This window comes from Nothoprocta perdicaria, unplaced genomic scaffold, assembly GCF_003342845.1.
Source record: "Nothoprocta perdicaria isolate Ctin4 unplaced genomic scaffold, notPer1 scaffold_298, whole genome shotgun sequence".
Taxonomy (NCBI): Eukaryota; Metazoa; Chordata; class Aves; order Tinamiformes; family Tinamidae; genus Nothoprocta; species Nothoprocta perdicaria.
The window spans coordinates 696983-719014 of NW_020455530.1; the positions used below are offsets into that span (position 1 = coordinate 696983).

The following is a 22032-nucleotide window of genomic DNA, read 5'->3' on the forward strand; positions in this document are numbered from 1 at the left end:
TTGGCCTTCTCTGCTGTCAATCGGGAAGAAGCCCCGCCCGTGCTCGGAGCACCTTCCYCTCCGCCCGCCCCTCGTAGAGCCCGCCGGCCGCAGCTCCGCCGCAGACACCGCCTTTCCCCTGATAGGCTGGCACGGGGCGCACCCGCTGTCACTCACGCGGCGGTGCGCTGCCGGATTGGTMGCTGCCGCTGGAGGGGCGGGGCTGGAGCGAGGCCCATGGGCAGCGTGCGCTGGGCCTTCCCGTGCGGCGCCTGGCGGCCCCGGCGTGACGAGTGGCTGCTGGCGGCGCGGCTCGTGCAGCGCGAGGAGCGCGAGCGCCTCGCCCGCTTCGTCTTCGCCCGCGATGCCAAAGCCGCCCTGGTACCYGCCGAGGGGGCGGCGCGGGGCCGGGTTCCCCAGCACCACCTCCGGGGTGGGCCCCGCCGGCGGGGTACCGGCCGCCCCGCCGGYTTTGGGGGGAAAACGGGGCGTTTGTGGCCGGGAGTGACCCCGAAAGTATCCCGGGCTTGGGGTGTGAAACTGGGAGCAATAGTAGCGTGCTCCAAATATAGCGGAGTGACGTTTGCTGTGAAAGTGTGAACGGGTTCACCCAGAGCCTTCTGCAAAATTTATTTAGACTTTTAAGTATGGCATAAAATACGCAATACGCATTTATTGCATAAAACTGTGGTAATAACACGGGTACTGTTGACTGGTTAGTCAATCATGGGCAGTTTTTAGCCCTTAATCAGTATTTCATTAGTGAAATAACTAGTACCTGTGTTACTGAAAAGGAATCTCTTGATTAAATTTTACTTTTCAGTGTAGTATAAAAAGTATTTGATGTTGGGCTACTGTGCTATAAAGTATCCTAGGAAAGAAAATGACATGGGAAGGGAGATATTTTCTTTTATGGCTCCTTTAGGTTGAGACTTTCTTCATCAGGTCTTGTACCAGGTGGAGTTTGTCGCTACTAGTGATTACAAATATGTGCAGGTCTGGTGAACTGTTTGGGGGATTTTTACTTTTGTAAAGTTTGAGGAGTTTTACAAAGGTCTTTTGTAAAAGAAATTTAAAGCATTCACTAAAATAGAGTACTACTCTATCTTGGCAGTAATAGCAACAAAGCATTTTTAAGCAAGTTGTTTTGTAGCAACCGCAGATACTTCATGGTTCATAACATAAAGGTTTTGTGTGAATCCCTTTCATTCCATAGGCTGGCCGTCTGCTCATAAGGAAATTAATTGCAGAAAAGCTGCATATTCCATGGAATGAAATATGCCTGCAAAGGACATCAAAAGGAAAACCTTTCCTAGCCAATGACGTACCCAGTGCCCATTCAAATTACAACTTCAACGTCTCTCATCAAGGGGATTATGCAGTTCTTGCAGCTGAACCTGAGCTTCAAGTTGGCATTGATATCATGAAGACTAGTTTGCCAGGTAATGCTGTTACCAATGTAAATTCTATAGGGTTTAAGTGCAGAACATTTTGAAGTCTCCCTAAAACCCAATCTGTGTCCTGGGAATTTAGGAACAGATTGTATGATACACTGTATATTTGCTTTTATTGCTATACAAACTTTTCTGTGTATATTTATGGGTTTCTGTAACAGCAGATATGGATTCATTTGCAATTTAGAAGAGCAGAACCATGGAAATTAAAGGTATGAATCCCTCTATGAAACTGGCAAGATATTTTTATTACATCTTTGCCTACCTGTAAAGACAGGCAGAAGCAGGGACAGCTCTGCATCCTGAGGCAGTGGACTTTATAYCCTGTGAGAACTGGTATATATACTGTGAGAACTTTATACCCTCTGAGTCCGAATCTCTCTCCCTCAACCTGTAAGTGTGGGCAGGGTCAGCACCAGACCCAGTCCCATAGCCACCCGGGATCAGAGGGACACTCTGCTCGTGCAGGAGTCGTCAGGGAGAGGAGATTCCCAGGAGCTCAAAAGCACTAGAAGAGCTGCCTTGGTAACAGACTGCACAGATATTGGCTTATTTATTTGTGTGAAACTAAAGATAACCTGATTGCATTAGTAAACTTCAAGCCAAAACAGTAGATCACAATGGTAGTAAAAAATATTCTGAACACAGCTGTATGAATGTGATTTTGGTTCACAAATACTCATWTATGCACGACTGAATTAAAGGAGAAACRTACTGGGATCTATAATTTTTTACAAACAGATTTTGAGATTTTTTTCATGAATGTTAAGGCAGGGGGCAATAACAGATGCTCTTTCTGAAAATCTCTTCACAATCTCCAGTTCGTCCAGGATTTTACGTTTATATTTAAACATATGTATTTAAAGTATTTTTCAATTTTGAAATGCAAGGCATTCAGCCCATAAGGCAATATTTTCTTAGTTTTTCAGTTAATAGAAAAAATATTTTATTTTGACTGCAGCTTTATCTGGTGTTTAAAAAAACAAGTTCATTTCCACTGCTTTCTTTGTTCTCTATTTTATCCTGATTTCTTCTTTATCCCATTCTTGTTACCTGCACATTAAAACACAGAAGTAGTGGCTAATCTGATATACATTGATCTGCTGCTCATTCTGCAGGCAGTTTCAGAGCATCTGGAGGTTCTTTTACCTTGTAGCTGCCCCTATCCCTCCTTCAGCCTCTAATCCTGGCTGTTGTAAGGGGTGTGGAGCCAAAGTCACACACTCCATCCATCCTGCTACTTACTCTCTTGTTATGTCCACTTTAACAGGCTAAACTTAGGAAAAAACACTCTGTATTTATCTTACCAACTCTGCTCTGGTTGCCGCTCTGCTGTAGTGCTACCACTGTCTGGTTGGGTGTCCTAGAGTTTGAAGGAGATTTTGGTATCAAGACCAGTTTAATCTCAGCAATAGGAAAGGAGGTGAAACAATTATTTTTTAGCTTATGGAAGCAGAGATGCAACGTTCACCTAAGGTCTTGACCRGCAAAAGAAGCTTCTGCCAGYGCTTCCTGAAACCAGGGAAGGCAACAGCCATGGGCTCCATAGGGAGAGGAGGTGGTGTCAGATCACAGAATCAYAGAATGCTTAAGGTTGGAAGGTTAGAATGCTTAAGGTTGGCCATCTAGTCCAATGCCCCTGCTCATGCAGGGTCACCTACAGCACATGGCATAGGGCTGCGTCCAAGCGGGTTTTAAAGATCTCCARAGAAGGAGACTCCACAACCTCTCTGGGCAGCCTGTTCCAGGGCTCTSTCACCCTCACTGTCAAAAAGTGTTTTCTCAAGTTCCTGTGGAACTTTTGGTGCCTCAGCTTGTGGCCATTTCCTCTAGTCCTATCGCTGGCCACCACTGAAAAGAGGCTGCCCCCCTCCTCCTCCCTGCCTCCCTTGAGGTATTTATAGACACTGATCAGTGTCAGCCCCTCAGCCTTCTCTTCTCCAGGCTGAACAGGCCCAGCTCTCTCAGCCTTTCCTCACAGGACAGATGTTCCAGGCCCCTGATCATCCTCATAGCCCTGCGCTGGACTCTCTCCAGCAGCTCCACATCGCTCTTGTACTGGGGAGCCCAGAACTGGACACAGTCTCCAGATGTGGCCTCACCAGGGCTGTGTAGAGGGGGACGATCACCTTTCTCGACCTGCTGGAGACGCTTTTCTTAATGCACCCCGGTATCCCATTGGCCTTCTTGGCCACCAGGGCACACTGCTGCCTCATGGTCATCTTGTCATCTACCATGACACCGAGCTCCTTCTCTGCGGGGCTGCTCTCCAACAGGTCAACCCCTAATCTATACTGTTGTCCGCGGTTATTCCTCCCCAGGTGCAGGACCCTGCACTTGCCCTTGTTGAATTTCATGAGGTTTCTCACCGTCCAATCTGTCCAGGTCCCTCTGGATGGCAGCACAGCCCTCAGGGCTCCCAGTTTGGTATCRTCRGCAAACTTGCTGAGGGAGCACTSCATCCCTTCATCCAGGTCATTAATGAATAGGTTGAAYAGGACCAGACCAAKGACCGACCCCTGGGGGACACCACTAACTACAGGTCTCCAACTGGGCTCCGCACCACTGACTACCACTCTCTGCACCCTGCCACTGAGCCAATTYCTAATCCACCTCCCSGTCCACTCATCTATCCCACACCTTTGGAGCTTGCCCAGGAGGATTCTGTGAGGGACAGTGGCAAAAACCTTGCTGAAATCCAGATAGACGACATCCACTGCTCTGCCCTCATCTATCCAGCTAGTCACTCCTTCATAGAAGGCGRTMAGGAAGCTGCCAGGAGCAGCTGCCCTCAGTGACTGTGTGGATTCAATTTGGGAGTATGAGCTGGGGAGGAGACAAAGTTCTGCTTTGACCTCTGCAGCAACCTGACTTCAGAAGTTTTACCCATAGAAAGCAACACTGACTGTCCTGGAACAACACTGACTGTCCTGGAGGGGTTCATGATTCCAGAGGCCAAATGCCAGAATTAGGCTGAGGCTTCTGCAGGGCGGCAGTGCTGCCACAGCGGGTGTGCGGGCGAGCGGGCTCACAGGCTTGAGCAGCCCCAGGCTGCCGGATTCCCAAACGTGAGGCCYCTCCTGCTGCTCTACCCACTCCTGCCTCTTGCCTGTCACAGAGATCARGGTACAAAGAGGTAACAGAAAACGGGGCTCTTGGGGCATCCCCAGTCTGCATTCATGGAGACCAGCTCCTCAACACCTACAGGGSAGTGCATGGCACAAAAAATGCAAGGCCAAAATTTTGGGGTTATCTTCCCAGTTCGTGTAGTTCTGTGGTTACCATAGTCTCTCCTTCTGACATAATTAGCTGTCAATAGCTGGTATCCAGCACATCTTTTTTTTTTTTTTTTTTTTTTTTTTTATGTTCTGATAATGAAAGGAAGGAATTTTAATGCTTGCCCTTATATATGTAAGAAATAAGGTTGTCAGAAGCATGTCAGCCCCTGCAGCTTTCTTCGTCCATGTTACCCAAGTCCTTTGGAGAATTCTAATGTAGTTATATATCATTATGGTACAGATACAATATCATCTTGTAGTCTTGCAACAGCTTTTGTTTATGGCTCTACTGATTCCTTTTTGAAATAATACTTTGTAATTTTGGAACAGAGATGCAATAGTAAAAATGTGGAAAAAATAATCCTATTAATAAGCAATATTAAGAATAGAAATTGAACTCATCCCTTTTTAAATTTATAGTGTCCATGCAGTTTCTGTATTATGAACTACTGCTAGTGTTTCTTTTTCCCACATTAAATACTTTTCCGAGAAAGTTTGCCTTACTAGAATTACTTGGAGCTGCTATTGCTGCTGTGCTATGACTGTGAGATAACTTTGCCTTTGCAGGTGTTGCTTTTATGGAAGTTCCACTGAGTGGTGCTGTTGYTCTGCTCTCAGTATATGATAGCTCTGAAAAGTAGAGGTTTGCAAAAACCCACTTGAATCTCATTCCCTAGAGTAGCTGCCAGGACAAAGAGTCCAATATAAACAAAGTGCATTACATTCTTTTTTAGGCACTGAATGCTTATTTTACTGCAAAGAGTTTCATTATTAYGCTGTGATGCCATCCAGCAGAATCCTGAATGTGGTCTTTGATATTCTACTACGTGTATTCCTGTATTGTTCACCCACTCTTGGATCATATATTTCATTGATAGCATCATGCTATTAAGTTGTGTGCTAGCATATTCAAAAGGAAACCTAGTGCACCTAAGGATTTTATAGCACTTCTTAATCAGTACTATCTATTTTTGCTTTTCTTAATGCCCATTAAGAAGCCTGTTTTCCGTATATTTTAGCTGCATTATTAAATTCTGAAAAATGTAAGAAGTGGCCTGTTAGAAGGTGAAAGCAGGTCGCATAAGAAGCCCTTGTTAACAGGGCAGGTAGAAAGGTCTGCAAAAGTTGTCCAGAGATGCAACAGTTTTATCACCTTTTTGCCCCTGTTGAGATCTGTTGCACCTACGCTGAAACAATAAGGCAGTGATAGCAGAAGAGAAGATTTCTTCTTTAGGCACTTTATGTTCTTTTTGCTTTAGGGGTTATCCATTTGGTTACTGTTATAATAGCTTCATCTGTTCTAGATGGATAAAATATTTTATCTAGATTATTCTGTATTATTTTGATATAAATCATGCTTTGAATTTTCATKYATTTAAAGAGCCACTGAGGTCAATGGGTAGTTGGAGATGAACTCTTCAATGACTTCTGAAAAGGTGCATTTATTGTATAAATTTGTTAATGGACGGAATTGCAGAGGATATTTCACTAGAGAGGTAATACATTATATTTTAACCTTTTTGATAAGAGAAATAAGAAAGATTCTTCCCATAGTACTAAYGTGCAAGAAAAAAATTGACTCAGCTTGTGATATGTATTTTCTTTCTAAGCTAGAGGCAAGAACTTTTGTGACAAGTGTCACCTTGGTTTAATACTGTGGAAGATGTTGTTTTTCAGATACTTAAACTATGTAAATTGCTTCTTTTGCACAGACTTAAGAAATATATATTATTAAAGACTGTGATGAATGTTTAGGAAAAAAAATCTTAAATTCTAGACCTTTTCTTGTTGTACTAATAAATTTCCCAGTGGTAACACAGTATTTTAGTTTAGATGTAATTACAAAGATTTATAAATTAACAGCTAATTTATAATCTTTCATAATCAGTCTACCTTCTTTTTAACTTCTTGCAGAATTCTTAATTTRATGCTGACATCTGTAATTTCAATTTCAGACTCAGGTATCTGACAAGCAGTGAAATTAGCTTTTCTCATTGATCTTTCAGATTTAATGTTGAAGTAGCTTATTAAAAGTCATGAAATGGTAGTATTTCTATATGTGAACTTCAGAAATTTAATTTGAMCAAAATACCTCCCCAAATATTTTAAGTAGAGAGATAAAATAATGACAGGATACAGAGTTTTTAATAAAGTGTGTCCCATGTGAATCAGAATATTCAAACATTGTCTGAAGAAGGAAATTACTATACTTCGACTGAGATAATTGAGGATGGCTTCTTCCAGCCGTTTACAAATTTGAAACTTTTTTTTTTTTTTCTGAGGGGGGCAGTGGTCAATCACTTCCTAAGTTCAGAGTTAAGCAGTTAAGCACATCATCATCTGAGTTAAGCAGTGTGCTGTSAGTCCTTTATTTAGGAGCTGTCTTCAGTTTTTTGAACCTGTAATTCTTTTTTAATTAATGCTTTTCAGTTTTTACCATAAGGATTTCTTGACTTGGGAAGAAATGTCAAATCAGATTGTTCTTCAGTGTACTTTTGACTTTCTCACAATGCCTTAACTTTACCTTAAATAAGGTTTCTATTCTTTTAAGTTTTATCCTTGTATTTCGATGACTGTTATTCCAGCAGTTGGCATCTAATATTTTCCTAAAAGAGACAGATACATGATTATTAAACTAATGTTACAAGCATAGATATGCCAATGGATTGATTGGTCTGAAGAAATTAGCTAAGAATTTACATTAAGTGCTACTTCTAATTGCTTAAGGAAAACAGAATTTGTAATTGTGAACAGATCAATTTTAGATCTGCAGTAGTATTAAAACAGCTAAGTTATGTCCTTTTTGAATTAAAGAATCATACTGGTTATTTGACTTCCAGTGAGAAAATAGGAAGAAATTTTTGTTCTTGATCTGTTTGAGAATGGGAAGATGCAGCCATCTGAAGCATGCACATAATGAATACATATTGTGTTGCAGTATGTATCTCTCAGCTTTACTTACTCATGTTTAACACTATGTTACCTGAAATTATATCATGTTTCGAAAAAAAAACAGAAAAACATTGCAGATATAGTAAAAGATTAAACACCAATGGTTTATACAGAATATATTTAAGCAGTTGTGAAAGAAAAACTGAATATTGTGATCAAGTTTTCTCTAAGAGGAAATTTTTTTTTCTAAAAAGTCTATTGGAATCCCACTTCATAATGATTTTTTTTGAAGGACAATACAAACACTTGGATTAAAATGGAAAGTTATTTTTTAAAACATAGAATAGTGAAAATGCAGAGAAAGGATGTTTAAAATGAGAGATTAATAATGTAGCAAGCAGAAAAAAGAAGAGGAGGGAAAAAAAAGAGAGAAGGGAGAATAGATGGTTGCTGCTTACTAACTAGGATAGGAAGTTAGTTGTTCAGTGAAGGGCCTCGCTCCATGGTGAGTAACCAGTACTTTGTCTTTCCCTATTCTTCTAATAATCCTCTCTAGAGGCTATATATATATATATTCTGTATATAATTAAATAGCAAAAGTAATCATTAGCTCTAAAATATGCATACAGGAATAACTGACACTCTTTAATGGTCCAATTCAATTTTGTAAACTAGGATTTAGTTTAATGTAGTAATGAATTGCAGTGTTCTCAAAAGTAAGATTTATCTCTCTTGTTAAAGTTAAGATTTTTGTGCCCAATTTAAGGAAAAATAATATTTAACAAGATAATTCAGAATTGAATGTTTTTCCTACCTTCTACAGTATATGGTTTTCTTACAGCATAGATAAAATTAAACTTGACTTTCCTCCTTTTTTTCTGAACACTATTTTAAAGTCTTTGATTTCCTTCCTATCTAGAAGAAAATTTCATTATATCATAGAATCATAGAATCACAGAATGCTTAAGGTTGGAAGGGACCTCAGAGGTCATCTAGTCCAACCCCCCTGTTCACGCAGGGTCACCTACATCACATGGCACAGGGCTGCGTCCAAGCGGGTTTTAAAGATCCCCAGAGAAGGAGACTCCACAGCCGCTCTGGGCAGCCTGTTCCAGGGCTCTGTCACCCTCACTGTCAAGAAGTGTTTTCTCAAGTTCCTGTGGAACTTTTGGTGCCTCAGCTTGTGGCCGTTTCCTCTAGTCCTGTCGCTGGCCACCACTGAAAGGAGACCAGCACCGTCCTCCTCMCTGCCTCCCTTGAGGTATTTATAGACACTGATCAGGTCCCCCCTCAGCCTTCTCTTCTCCAGGCTGAACAGGCCCAGCTCTCTCAGCCTTTGCTCATAGGGCAGATGTTCCAGGCCCCTGATCATCCTCGTAGCCCTGCGCTGGACTCTCTCCAGCAGCTCCACATCCCTCTTGTACTGGGGAGCCCAGTATCTGTAAAACAAAAATATTTTTTGCTGCATGTAYTTTGTTAAAATTAATAATTGGTTTGAAAATAATGAAACTATTAATTTTAATACTTAGATTGCTTTATAAAGAAACTGATGCATTGCAGGTTAGAGACCTGTTCAGCTTCTTTCTAGCAGTATGTTTACCTTGTTGCAGTAATATTTATCAGTACTTCAAAGTAGCAGTTGACAAAGTCCAAATATCTGTGTCATTATTAAAAAGTAAGTTTATTTCTGAAGCAGGTTGGGAAGTGGGAGTTAATTTAGAAATTCAAATTTAAAGCTAACTGAATAATTGCTATATGGGAATTGTTCTCCTCCTTTGAGAAGGAACTTCTGTAAATCATGGAGGTGAGTGGGTTTGGAGCTTTTTATCTCAGAATAGAAGCCAAAAAAAAAGGTGGTATCTAAAAGAAAACCATCTATTGTTTCTAGTTTTGGCATCTCTCACTCCCTCTTCATCTCTCACTCACTCTTTATGTGAGACATTTAAAAGTTGAAGAAACTTTAGTGAAAGGTTTAGAGGGTTGGAGAACTTGCTGTATGAAGTTAAGCTGATAGAATTGGGTTGGTTTTTTTGAACCTGGAGAGGGGAAGGTCTGAGAGGGGACAGTCTAATCCGAGTGTTTCCCTAGGCAGGAGGAGGAGGARGAGGGAGCTGTGGGGGATGGGTGAAGGAGATGGGTCTTTGCAAGGGAGCGTGGAGCAAGCGGCAAATGGAGCAAGCTGCTTTGGGGGAAATTCTGTTTGGATAAGAGAGCGATTTGTTTAGTGTGCAAAACCTCTGAGCATGGCAATAGAGTACCCAGAGAAGTGCTGCCATCTCCCTCGCGAGGAGTATTCAAGGCTCCCCTTGTCAGGGCTGTTTGCTCCTGAGAGAAAGCAACTGAGTAGGGTTGAGATGGAGACTTGTGGAGAGAATGGGGCAGTTCCAGGGAAAGGACTTCCTGAGGTTCATGGAGTAACACAGAAGCACAGAATGTTTAAGTTTGAAAAGGACCTCTAGAGATTATCTAGTCCAACCTTCCTGCTCAAGCAGGGACACCTAGAGCATGTGGCACAGGGTGGCAGCCAGATGGGTCTTGAAGACCTCCAGAGAAGGAGACTCCACAACCTCCCTGGGCAGCCTCTTCCAGGGCTCTGGCACCCTCACAGTGAAGAAGTTCCTCCTCACATGGACATGGAACTTACTGTGTTTCAGCTTCTACCCATTTCCTCTTGTCCTGTCACTGGCCACCACTGAGAAGAATTTAGCCCCTTCATCCCTATATTCTCCCTTCATGAACTTATGCATGTTWATCAGATCCCCTCTCAGCCTTCTCTTGTCCAAGCTAAACAGGTCCAACTCACTCAGTCTCTCCTCATATGAGAGAGATTCCAGTCCTTTAATCATCTTGCCCTCTGTTGGACCCTCTCTGGAAGCTCCACAACCCTCTTATACTGGGGAGCCCAGAACTGCACCCAATACTCCAGGTGYGGCCTSACCASAGCTGAGCAGAGGGGCAGGATCCCCTTCTTTGACCTGCTGGCAACACTCCTCGTAATGCAGCCAGGATCCCATTGGCCTTCTTGGCCATGAGGGCACACTGCTGACTCATGGTTAACTTGGCGTCAACCAGGACTCCCAGGTCCCTCCCTGTGGAGCTGCTTTCCAGCAGCTCCACGAAGTCAAGAAGTGGTGAGAGGTGCAGGGGAGAGGGAAGCAAGGTGGAAACTTGAAAATGGGCGTGAAAGAGCACGTAGAGAAGGGTAGCTGGACAGGCGAAGAAATCTGAAGACAAAAAAAAAGGATAAGGAGTGAAAAGACAGTGGTGCATGGTTTTGGTATATACTTAGTGTACTATATAGAGCAGTAAATATGCAGTGAGACACTTTAAGGTGCTGAAAGTCTTCTCTGGTGTGAATATCCTGTATTATTGGAAGAAAATAACACGAGAAGTCTAGGAGCAATAGGGCTCTGATAGGAAATTCTTGAATGTTTCAAGGTTAGGTTTCTAGGCCTGTAGTTTGAACTGCCTAGGAACACCATTGCCTACCATCTCTTTTTAAATAGCTGGGAGGAGAAAATAAAAATACAGCTTTCAGTTGAATTTTATGAGAGTTTGAGCTGTTAGTGCAGTTATTTAATAATAAAAYGGGCTGTTTGAATTCAGCAATAAACTTCCATCCAAACTGAACATTGTGGGATGCTTTTTTCCTTTGTTTGGAAGGAAGTTGAGTGTCTAAATAGATGGATATTTCACCCACTAGGTTATCCATCAAAACGCTCTTGATGTTACAGTTGCTTTTCTTTTCTGTTGTCATCATTTTCTCCTGAACAGAAGATCGGTTCTATCCGCACTGTTGTGGATGACGCCATTAGCTGAGTGCCACAACTGTCAGCAAAATGTTTCTCTCAAGATGTTCTTTTCACTATAATCTATAACTGAGATTGAGGGCATCACCCAAATGTCACTGCCATGTATGTGTGCAGTTTGTCAGATTATGTTTTGTAATGTGATCTGGAAAGGAAACGAAATTGTCTGAAAGTGCATATGTGTACTTTAGAGTGATCTTAATTCATTCATATCACTTGTTACTGCTGCCAATGCATTTGTTTTAATAGTGCATCGATACCTRTAGAAGGAAACCACTTTATAAAGAAGAGTTAGTAACCTTTTCCCTTGTCTAAGGTGGGGTACACAGGTACAGAGAAAGGAAGTGGTTTGCCTTGGTCTCTCAGAACCAGTGGCAGAGCTAGAAATAGAGTCACTTTCTGAGTGAAGGAGTGATGTAGTGATGAGTTCTGGAAACTCTGTGGTATTGGAAGGGAGAGAAGCTGTTATGGATCAAATGTGGCTGCTGCTGTTTTAATAAGAGCACTGTGCAGCCTATCAAAATATTTCTCTTGTCATGTGGAATTATTTCCCTTCAGATTTTGGGCAGCTTGCATGGTTGTGCTGATCAGTGGTATAGGCCATGGTTGGTTAGTCAAGTGTGAGGTTAGTCAGCTTCCAATTGATCAATTTAACCAAAAATTTCTCGTGTCTTCTGAAAAGTGAAAAAATGGAAAGGTGAAAAGTGGTATAACCCCTAAAGGGTTGCTGAAGAAACATAGCACTGGGCTTATTCTTAGAGAAGGTTTAAATTTAACCAAAGTATCCGAGAGTTTTTGTTTGTTTGTTTTTCTGAATATTTTTACTTCAGTGATGATGGGCATATCCCTTCCCCATTTCTTAAGTCCAAATGACTTACTGTGCGTATAAAAAATTTGGGAGATTATATAGCTACATGCTCTTAAAAAAAGTTTTTTTTTCATATGCCCAGCACACAGAGGCAGGATGCAGAACAGCTCCATGAATTCTAACAGACAGCATGCTGTTTTATAAAATGTTATTAGATCAAGCAGTCAAGTGCAGAAGACTGAATCAAGTTTCTTTATATAGTTGGCTGTGATCATAAAGTAAACACCGGTTAAATGCTGTGTTTTTAGAGAATGCGAAAAGCATGAAATATCTTTGACTTTCATTTTTAAGTTTTTTATGTTGTACTTCTGCAGTAGAAATGTTTTTGCTTTAGTTTTGTTTTTTTAAGACTTGCTTTGTCCTCAACTGTCACTAGTATCTGCTCATGGCTTTCAAGCCATATAGTCTGTTTATATTTTACAAGAGAGTTGATTTATAATATTTTTTCTTAAGACTGAGCTATTTCTTGGAGAAATATCATGAGATAATTTATTTGTGTATTATTRTTATTATGCCATTAAAATTTATGAAAATGTCTTTTAATTTGCAGGTAGTGGTTCAATACCAAATTTTTTTCGCATTATGAATCGCCAGTTTACTGAGACAGAATGGGGTGTAATCAAGTCTATGAATAATGAATGGCTGCAGCTGGATATGTTTCATCGACACTGGGTAATACTTTTTGTTATTATTATAAGACTACAGAACTATAACTTGCTAAAGGTGGTTTAATATATTGTTATTTTCATGATGGTGTAATTGTATACTTCTGTAGTTATCTGATCAAGTGGAGATTATCTTTAAAGTGTCAGAATATATTTAAATYGACTGTTCTACAGCTKAAATTTATAGAGGATTTGCAACTAGCTTTAAATGCATGTCAGAACAAAGCAAGAAGGTTCCTGACTGTATGAACCATTTGGTAATCCCAGTTCGTTTTAATGCAGTGAGTCAGGTATTGGCAATGCTGGTACTTTTTCCTCTTGATAATTACTTCAGTTTGCCCTCGCATTTACAGAGGTGTATGTCTTAAATTCATTTGTCCTGCAGTCTCTGTTCAGTAGTAAAGTTAATAGATCAGTTTTATTAGAAACAGTCAATATACCTGTTTTTGCTCTCTTACAGGCCCTAAAGGAGAGCTTCTTAAAAGCTATTGGAGTTGGAATTGGCTTCAACTTGCAAAGAATTGAATTTAATGTATCTCCATTGCAGCTGGAAATAGGAAAAGTATATCAGGAGACCAAAATGCTGCTGGATGGAGATAAAGAAGAAGAATGGACTTTTGAGGTAAGAGATCTTTAAACTTTTTAACAGCAGTGACTAGTCTCAATCTGAACTTTATTGTTGCATTGGATATTTTGTTTTTAACTGCAGCTTTCACCGTTATTCTGTATAATCTATAGAAAAGGCAGGTGTCAAAACATAAATTTGTAGCTTTTAAAAATATTCATCGTACTTGATCACAAAAATAATAATTGCAATGCATTTTCTTTTTCAAATTCAGTTAATTTCATTCTAGGGAGCACAGGAAATTAACTGAAGCAATTAGTTTCATGGCTGACTTCTGAATGGTGTTTGAAATTTTCAAGTTATCCATCAGTTAGGCTTTATRTTCAAGGTTTGAAATGAAGCGTCTCCACTTCCTGTTGTTGCTTCTTCTTGCTGGTAGGTACAAGGAACTGAATATGTTTGGTATGTTTATGTTATGCTGTATTTTGGCTGCTCTCTGTGAGCATAGATGGATAAAAAAATCTCACTTGTGCATAACTGGGACTCTTAATTTCTACTCAGTCTTCTCTCTGGTTGTGTACACACACACACACACACACACACACACCCCATACGCGCACACCCGCCCATGTTTATCCTGCGGTCACAAAATGATAATGTAGAAAAAAGAATTCATAGATATTATGATTACATATAATTTAATTATCCTAAGAGACCAAGATGAAAGAAATGCAGGCAGTTCTTTAAACCCCAGAGACATTCAGTTAACCACTTAAAAGGAAGGGGAAAAAAAMCCACCTTTTAAACGATTTTTAAATCGTTGTGAAATTACGTGTTGCAGTCTGTGCCTATCTCTGCCTTCATTTTTGTGCAGCAGGTATATAGCTGACTTGCAGTTCAAAGTATACCAACCTTGCAGTTCTCTTGSACAAAATAGTTAAGGTTAAGTAAGTAATAGTTCAGGTTAAGTAATAGTTAATTGTCAGTGTAGCTCACAGTTGGAATGTTTTTATTTTGCAGACATGTGCGATAATGTAGACAGCAGTTCTGGTAGGCCTTGTTTTAATGGCACCTTTCTGGTATATGCCTGTTTTTTATAGTAGATAAAGTATATGTATAGTTTGTGTGGAATAAACAAGATTGAGTACACCAGTAACATTTGATTTATGGCCTAAGTTGACCTTTTCATAGCTTCTTCCTATCTCTAATCACATTTGGATTGCTGCTTATTTTAAAAACCAAGCCACACTACATCAGCCTTCTTGCTCGTATTGCCATACTCTCTAGAAACTGAACGTGTCATGAAATTCACTAGTTAAATTTATGGGCTACTGAAGAAAATCTTAARAAAAAAGATTGTGACATGTCTTGCAATATAATGTATTTTAATATTATATCATTGTCAAGGGGGCAACTGGGCCTCTTAATTGACTGCTGAAATGCCTCATTTCAGTCTTCAAAATCATGTCTGTGGTAGGTTGACTRAAGTAGCCTGAAGATGATGATGCAAATAGTTCCCTGTATTATTAAAGCTTTATAATTAATTTATTTTTCCGTATTACTCAGCAGTTGCTCCTTGAAGCTTAATTTAATATTTTTTCTAAGGAAAGTGTCCTCTGTGGGACTCACCTTTTACTTCTGAACAGCACASCTTTCCAAACAGGTTACAATATTTCAGAGAAGGTATTTATTATCAAGCTCCATCTACATGCTAGCTCAGTTGGGTATAGATTAATTTTATTGGCATTAATTAAAATGAAATTGATAATTAAAAAATTATTTATTTTTTCAATCTCTGGCCTAAGATTAACTGTTGCTTTATTTTTTCATGCTTTCAACTCGTGTGTGTGTGCGCATATAAATAAAATACACTCCCTTTCTCCTAAGTTTAACTTTGTGCTCCATTTTCTTACATACAGAAGTCATTTTTCTTTGCTTAGAGGAAACATTCTGATATATTTGCACATGGACAAACTCTTGAAATGACTTGTTAACCGAAAACAGTAATTTTGAGAAATCTAGGAGAGTTTCCAGGGAAAAATCATTGAGAATCACCTGCGCATTACTTTTGAAACACAAGAAAAATAATACATGTTTTACTGAGTTCACTTGAGTGAACTTTTTCTTTCAAATGAAAAATATATTGCTTTGGCAGTCTTATTTTTCAGATTTGCTTGTATCTTTGTGATAAGAGCTGATCAAAGAGAGATAAGCTCATTAAAATCCAGTTTTCTCAGAGTTTGGAGTTTTTTCTTTTTTCAATTTTAAAGAGAATGTTTCATTTACYGCTTTGAAGATAAGAATATACAGAATAAAGTGGTGTTAATTTGTATAAAAATGAGGTTTGCTGATAACAATTATGTCAAGTTTTGTATATAGTTATGTACATAACATATGCTTGTAGGAGATCTGATATATGGAGCAAACCCTGATTACACAAAATGTTTTGAGTATTGCTGGCTTTTTCTTATTATTCCCAACTTTGTTTAGTTGATCAGAAAGTGTATTTGAACAGCACTTGTTAGATCTCCTTTTAAACGTAGAAACACCTTTGCTTCAATGCCTACATCAGTTTTGATCCAGCCAAGTAATTAGGTAAACAGTCTCATTTATTCTAAACTTTACTCAGTTGCATCACGGCTGCCATGCAAATTGTTGTTGGCTTTGCTTTTTTGGAGTATTTGCTTGGGTTGTCTCTACCCAAGCACATTAATTTCAGAATACGTTATTTCAAAATGGGATTGCCTGGGTTAATTTCAACCATATTTTGTAATTGTTCTTGGTATTTAACGAAGTAATGGAATGAGTGAGTCAAAATGATTTGAATCTAATACATGTCATTTTGCTATGCCTTTGAAAGGAGGTTGCTACAGCTCTCAACATGCCAACAGCTGGAGCAGTTCAAGTGACATTGTGGTTATGCTCAGAAAAAAAAGATCTGTTATGTACTGTTTTACAGGGAAGTATAATTTAAAAAACTGAAATTGTCCTTCTCTTTTTGCTCTATCATATATTTCTATGTAATAAATTGAATTTAATTTATTAGCTGTTGTACCAGTATCTCCAGATGAAATACGGGAAGCGAACTGAGTTCTGGGTTTTATGATTTATTAAACACTATATCCTTAGGTATTGCTGGACAAGAGGAAGGATCTCAGGAAGGATCCAGTCTGTATTTTGGGAGGGGGCTCTTAACTTTCTTTGAAGTAGTTGAGGGTAACATGAAGGGCACAATTTGTTTATCATAAGATTCTGAGAGTTGTTTTATGACCACTAACACGAGGGATATGTTAAGCAAATGAAGTGAAGCTTTCTAAATTAGGTATCTGTTAGATGGCATCTCTGTTTGCAGGGAAACAGTTCTGGTTTTCCAAAGAGTCACTTATTAAATACAAATTTGAGCTGATAAAATGATTTTATTAGTAATATACAAAGTATTTTCAGTTATCTATATTGTGTTTATCAGTCAGTTGTACAGACAAGATGTAAGGCATATGTTCATTTCACAAGCATAAGTTTAAAACTGTAACACAAACAATTGTTTTCAGATTTCTAACTACAAAATGTAGGCCAGTGTTGAATGTGCTCATCTGTGTGCTTAATATCATCAGTCTTTCAGCCCTAGGATATACAGAATACGAAAGAAGGGGGCAAAATGAATTGATTTTCATAGGGAATCTTTTTTTTTTCCTTTTTTTTTTTTTCCTAGGAAGTTCTAGAAAGTTACAGAAATGTATATGATGTGTACAAATGATTRACTTGAACCCAGTTTGAAGTCAAAGTCCTTCTGCTTAACGTCTTTTCAGTTTGCCATAGTAAGGGAGTAGAAAGCTTCTTAACCATACTGTCATTCTGTGATTCCCTTTTAAGAGAGATCTAGAGATCACCTAGATCAACTCCCCTGCTCCAGCAGGGACACCTACAGCCTGGGGCACAGGATGGCAGCCAGGCAAGTTTGGAAGATCTCCAAAGAAGGAGACTCCACAGCCTCCCTGGGCAGCCTCTTCCAGGGCTCTGGCACCCTCACTCKTCCTCCCATGGAGATAGAACTGCCTGTGTTTCAATTTGTACCCATTACCCCTTGTCCTGTCACTGGCCACCGCTGACAGGAGTCTGGTCCCCACCTCCCAACAATCTGCCCTCAGGTTTTTGTACACATTGATAAGATCTCSCCTCTCAATCTTCAGTTCTTCAGGCTAAATAGGCCCAGCTCACTTAGTCTTTCCTCATACGATAGATGCTCCAGTCCCTTAATCATCTTTGTTGCCCACCGCTGGACCCTCTCTAGAAGCTCCACATCCCTCTTGTCCTGGGGAGCCCGAAACTGCACCCAATACTCCAGGGGCGGCCTCACCAGAGCTGAGGAGAGGGGCAGGATCCCCTCCCTTGACCTGCTGGCAACACTCCTCCTGATGCAGCCAGGATCCCACTGGCCTTCTTGGCCACGAGGGCACACTGCTGACTCATAGTTAACTTGGTGTCAACCAGGACTCCCAGGCCCCTCTCTGTGGAGCTGCTCTTCAGCAGGTGAACCCCTAATCTGCCCTGGTGCCTGGGGTTATTCCTCACTCAGGTGCAGGACCCTGCACTTGTCCTTATTGAACCTCACGAGATTCCTYTCTGCCCAACTCTCCAGCACAGAACGCAAACACACAAAACACTTCATAGTAAGTACATATGACTAAAAGACTGCAATATGAAATACAGCTTGTACTTCAGATTTGTTTTTCTCATGGCTATGAAATATTTCTCCCAATATGGATAGAATAGTCATTTTCTTTCTAGCCCTTTGCTAGAAAGATAAAACAAAATAAACTCCCATACTTTTTTTTTGTTATTTCAGGGAGATGAGGGCAATAAATATCACTGCTAAATTATATTTATATGAAATAGGCAGAATCTAGGTGCTGAAGAGATCCGAATAGAAAGATACCTACACTCCCACCCTAGCACCTATCTGCCAGCCCATTAGTACATGTGCCTCTGTTGTCTTTCAAACTTATAACCTCTCCTGATATGTAGACCCAGAGCAGCAGCTGTCTTGTTGGTCAGGGTTGAAGGGCCTGAGTCAGCATCTTGTCATCTRTTTCACATATATGAGATTCACAAGGATGGCATATTTGCAATAGAAATCTGTATAAACATCTATATGGTAGAGGAACTGTAGAGAAGCTTAATGCAGATTGACAGCATTGGTTTAAAAGACATGTTACTTAGGTTAAAAAATAAAGGAAAAAAAGCCTTCCTTTTGTAATAATGTGGTGTGGTCAGGGTATTTTCCAAGTAAAAATTGGTGGTTCTGTCCCAGGAGAGAATCTACTCTATTTGCYGATATGTCTGTTATCTAGACTGGTCTGCAGAATTGGTGACATTCGATTGCTTCATTTTTCTAGTTCTTGCTATTCTTGATTTTTACTTCCAAAAGATCACAAGGAAGTGATGTGAGAATTTTTGGTAATGAAGAAAGAAAACATTTCTGTTTTTGTTAAAAAAAAAAAGTTCACAATTATAATTTGGAGTGAATAAGCATTATTCAAAAGCAGTACATGAAACCATTTTTTTCTGAAATTAATTAAGAYGAGTTCTTAAAGATGGGTTCTGGCCACTGTTTTGTGGATGGTAGGGGACAGAGCAGGAGAAACACTTAGGCTTAGTGATTAAGTATATATTTGCAGAAGACTGTTCCGTATTGGCACAGAGCTGTGCTCAGATTGTTGCATCAGAAATTTGAAGTGGTGATCTTGCATGCTGTCTGAAGGTGAGAGTGAGGGAGTAATTTATTTAAGTTTACACTTGTTCTTCAGGAAACCTTCCGTCAGATGTTCACAATTTATGAAATCTGAAAAAAGGCAGCTAAAACAGGGTAAAGGAAAACTAAGCTGATAAACTTGCACATAAATGTCTGGAATTAGGTGGGATCGTGATGACCAATAGTAACCAGTTCRGTACTGAAAAGTTCTTCATGTATGTGCATCCTTGATCTCTCTGCTGTTACTTTGTGAATGTGATTAATTTAAAATCCATTTGGATTTTTGTTCCACATTGCTGGAAACAGAATACACATCGACATTGTTGTTTTTCATCTTTCCTAGGAAACCCGATTAGATGACAGTCATCATGTTGCGGTGGCTCTTGGCAAACAGGAGGGATGTGGACAGAGGCATTCCCATGTAAGAAGTTAGGAAATTTTCTAAGGTTTTGATAACTAATCACCTGAACTTTAGTTTGCAGTCTAAAGCTGTAACTGAAATTGTATGTTATCTTGTTTATAGGGACAAGGCTGAGAGAGTTTATCTGGAACAYAGTATTAATTAGGCTGTTACTGAACCGCTAGCTTTAGTTCTACTGTGCCTTTTTCAGAAGAGGACTTGGAATGAGATGGTTTCAGAGGACAGTAACAAATAAAGTCCAACCTAGAATGTGTGTGTTAAATGTCCAGTGTGCTTATTCAAGAGAGGATTAAGAGATTTTCATCATAGCTTCTTATTATTCACATGGCTTATCTTTGAGAGAAAAATGGTGACAGTGAAACAATTCAGGTTGCTAAACTGGTATGATGCATCCTAATGTTGATTTGAACAGCAGATTTTCAGTGTGCATATCCCAGAGCAGATCCATGTCTCAAAAAAAGTCCTTATGTCAAGAGAGGCAAGCAAAAGCAACCAAGAGACAGGAACAACAGCAGTGTTGTCCATTCTTTGGTTCTTATTCCATATAATCTCGTTATTGGATGAAGGAATAGAAATTTTCCAGGAATTTGTGTTATTTACAAAAACCTGTGTCATTGAAATAGCAATACAAGTCAAATTTGAGGCAAAGTCAAGTTTGTCAAGTCAAAGTTGTAACTAAGGAAAATATGAGAAGGTGCCAGGTTGGTTAGTGGCATAATTTCTTCACCCAAAACAAAAGCAAAAAGGCAAAAAACTACCATATGTTTTTGTATTTTATTAGCTAACTAGGAGGGCTCTGCCAGGAACTAAGGAAAAAAAGGAAAAGGGGTCAGAGTCTGGATGTGATTGTGAGCAGTCATATACACATCTGTCATGTTCATGAAATCTGGGTCTTCACAGAAATATCAGTGAGGTAGACCTTTTAGCTGCTGTTTTTTGGATAAAAAAATAAAAGTCACAGGATGTTTATCATCCTGCTGCGAACTTGATTTAAAAAAAGAAGACTGGTAGCTCTGAAGGGTACAGGCTTCTATCTAAATAGTCTAATAAAGAACAGGTTTTTAGGTATTGACCTTTACCCACTGTCACTGTGAAATCATCATGTACCTTCATCACAGAAGGAATAGGCATGTTATGTATTAAGAGTTACAAYGGGGCTACATTGAATCAGGAAATTTCTCAAGCCATTGAATCAAGAAAGGTCTCAAATGTAAACTCATTCGCTGGCCCAAATCTGTGATAAGCTGTATTTTATTAGTTCAAATCACTGGAAAAGGGCAGTTTAGATGGGGCAAATGGGCATTCTGTGGTTCCCTGGTATGGAAGTAAAAGTCATATACACTCTTCTACCATGTGCCTTTTTAGGAGTATATAACAGTAAGGTACATGAAATGAATTGTGGCCTTCTGACTCCTTCTGAGAACCATAAAAAGGATTGTGTCCCTTGTTAGAGAAGGGAGAGGTAAAGGGGTTCTTCATCTTCCTTTCAAAAGTGGCAGTGTGTAGACAATACGGCATTGCTTTAGGATGTCATTGCTTGTCTGTGGTCTTTCTCTGTCATTATCTTCTGCTTGCAGTATGTGTTTTCACAAAACTTTCCTGAATCTGATAGCAAAGTTCACAAAACTGAATCTGATAGCAAGTACTTGTAACTTRCAGGAGGCCAAATCATTTATATACAGCATAATTTAAATTCTCTATGCTGAATGTCCACTATTGATTACTGTAGGCTTGTGCAGGAAGAACACTTTTTTGTGTGTTCTTGCCTAGATCGAGACTGATATCTGTCTCAGGCAGGTCTCTCCAGAGGACAACAGTGAGTTTGTAATAATTTCTTACTCTGCTTGCTTGCTATGAAATGCCTTGCTAAACTTCACTGGAATTGATAAATTCAGACAGAACATGATTGTCTTCAGGCAGGCATAAACTCGAATTCAGACCACATTCACTAACAGCATACATGCTTAYCTCAGAGGCTTAGTTCTTTTTTGGTATGCATTCACCATGTCATGGCTTYAGACACTTTCTACAGCTTTGGCTCATTTCTGAAATGCCAGATGAGCAGGAAGATGTCAACGCCATGCCACTTGTGTGAGGATATAAAGTGACAGGCAGCTCAATTAATTTTTGCTTTCAATCCACATTTGGACAGCTTCCAGAGTTTTGCTATGCAGTTACAGCAAACACAACCCATTTTATTGTTTCTCCATGTATTTCTAGCTGTAGCTGACTGCTCAAACAGTGAAGCAGAGAGAAATGACTTTTTGCTATTTTACCATTTACTCACGTATCTTCATTAGCAGATATTAGTGTTCATATCTCAAAAGTTTATCTATACCTTCAGGCTACATT

General features: G+C 39.7%; 1 protein-coding gene across 1 annotated transcript in view; it reads left to right on the forward strand.

Annotated features, from left to right (window-relative positions):
- The first annotated feature begins 216 nt into the window (after positions 1 to 216).
- Positions 217 to 22032, forward strand: part of AASDHPPT (aminoadipate-semialdehyde dehydrogenase-phosphopantetheinyl transferase) — a 23832-nt gene continuing 2016 nt past the window's right edge. Inside the window, exons 1-5 of the mRNA XM_026041879.1 lie at positions 217 to 360; positions 1196 to 1421; positions 12831 to 12952; positions 13406 to 13567; positions 19603 to 19680. Of these exons, the coding sequence (XP_025897664.1) occupies positions 217 to 360; positions 1196 to 1421; positions 12831 to 12952; positions 13406 to 13567; positions 19603 to 19680 (732 nt within the window). The remainder of the gene's footprint in view (positions 361 to 1195; positions 1422 to 12830; positions 12953 to 13405; positions 13568 to 19602; positions 19681 to 22032) is intronic.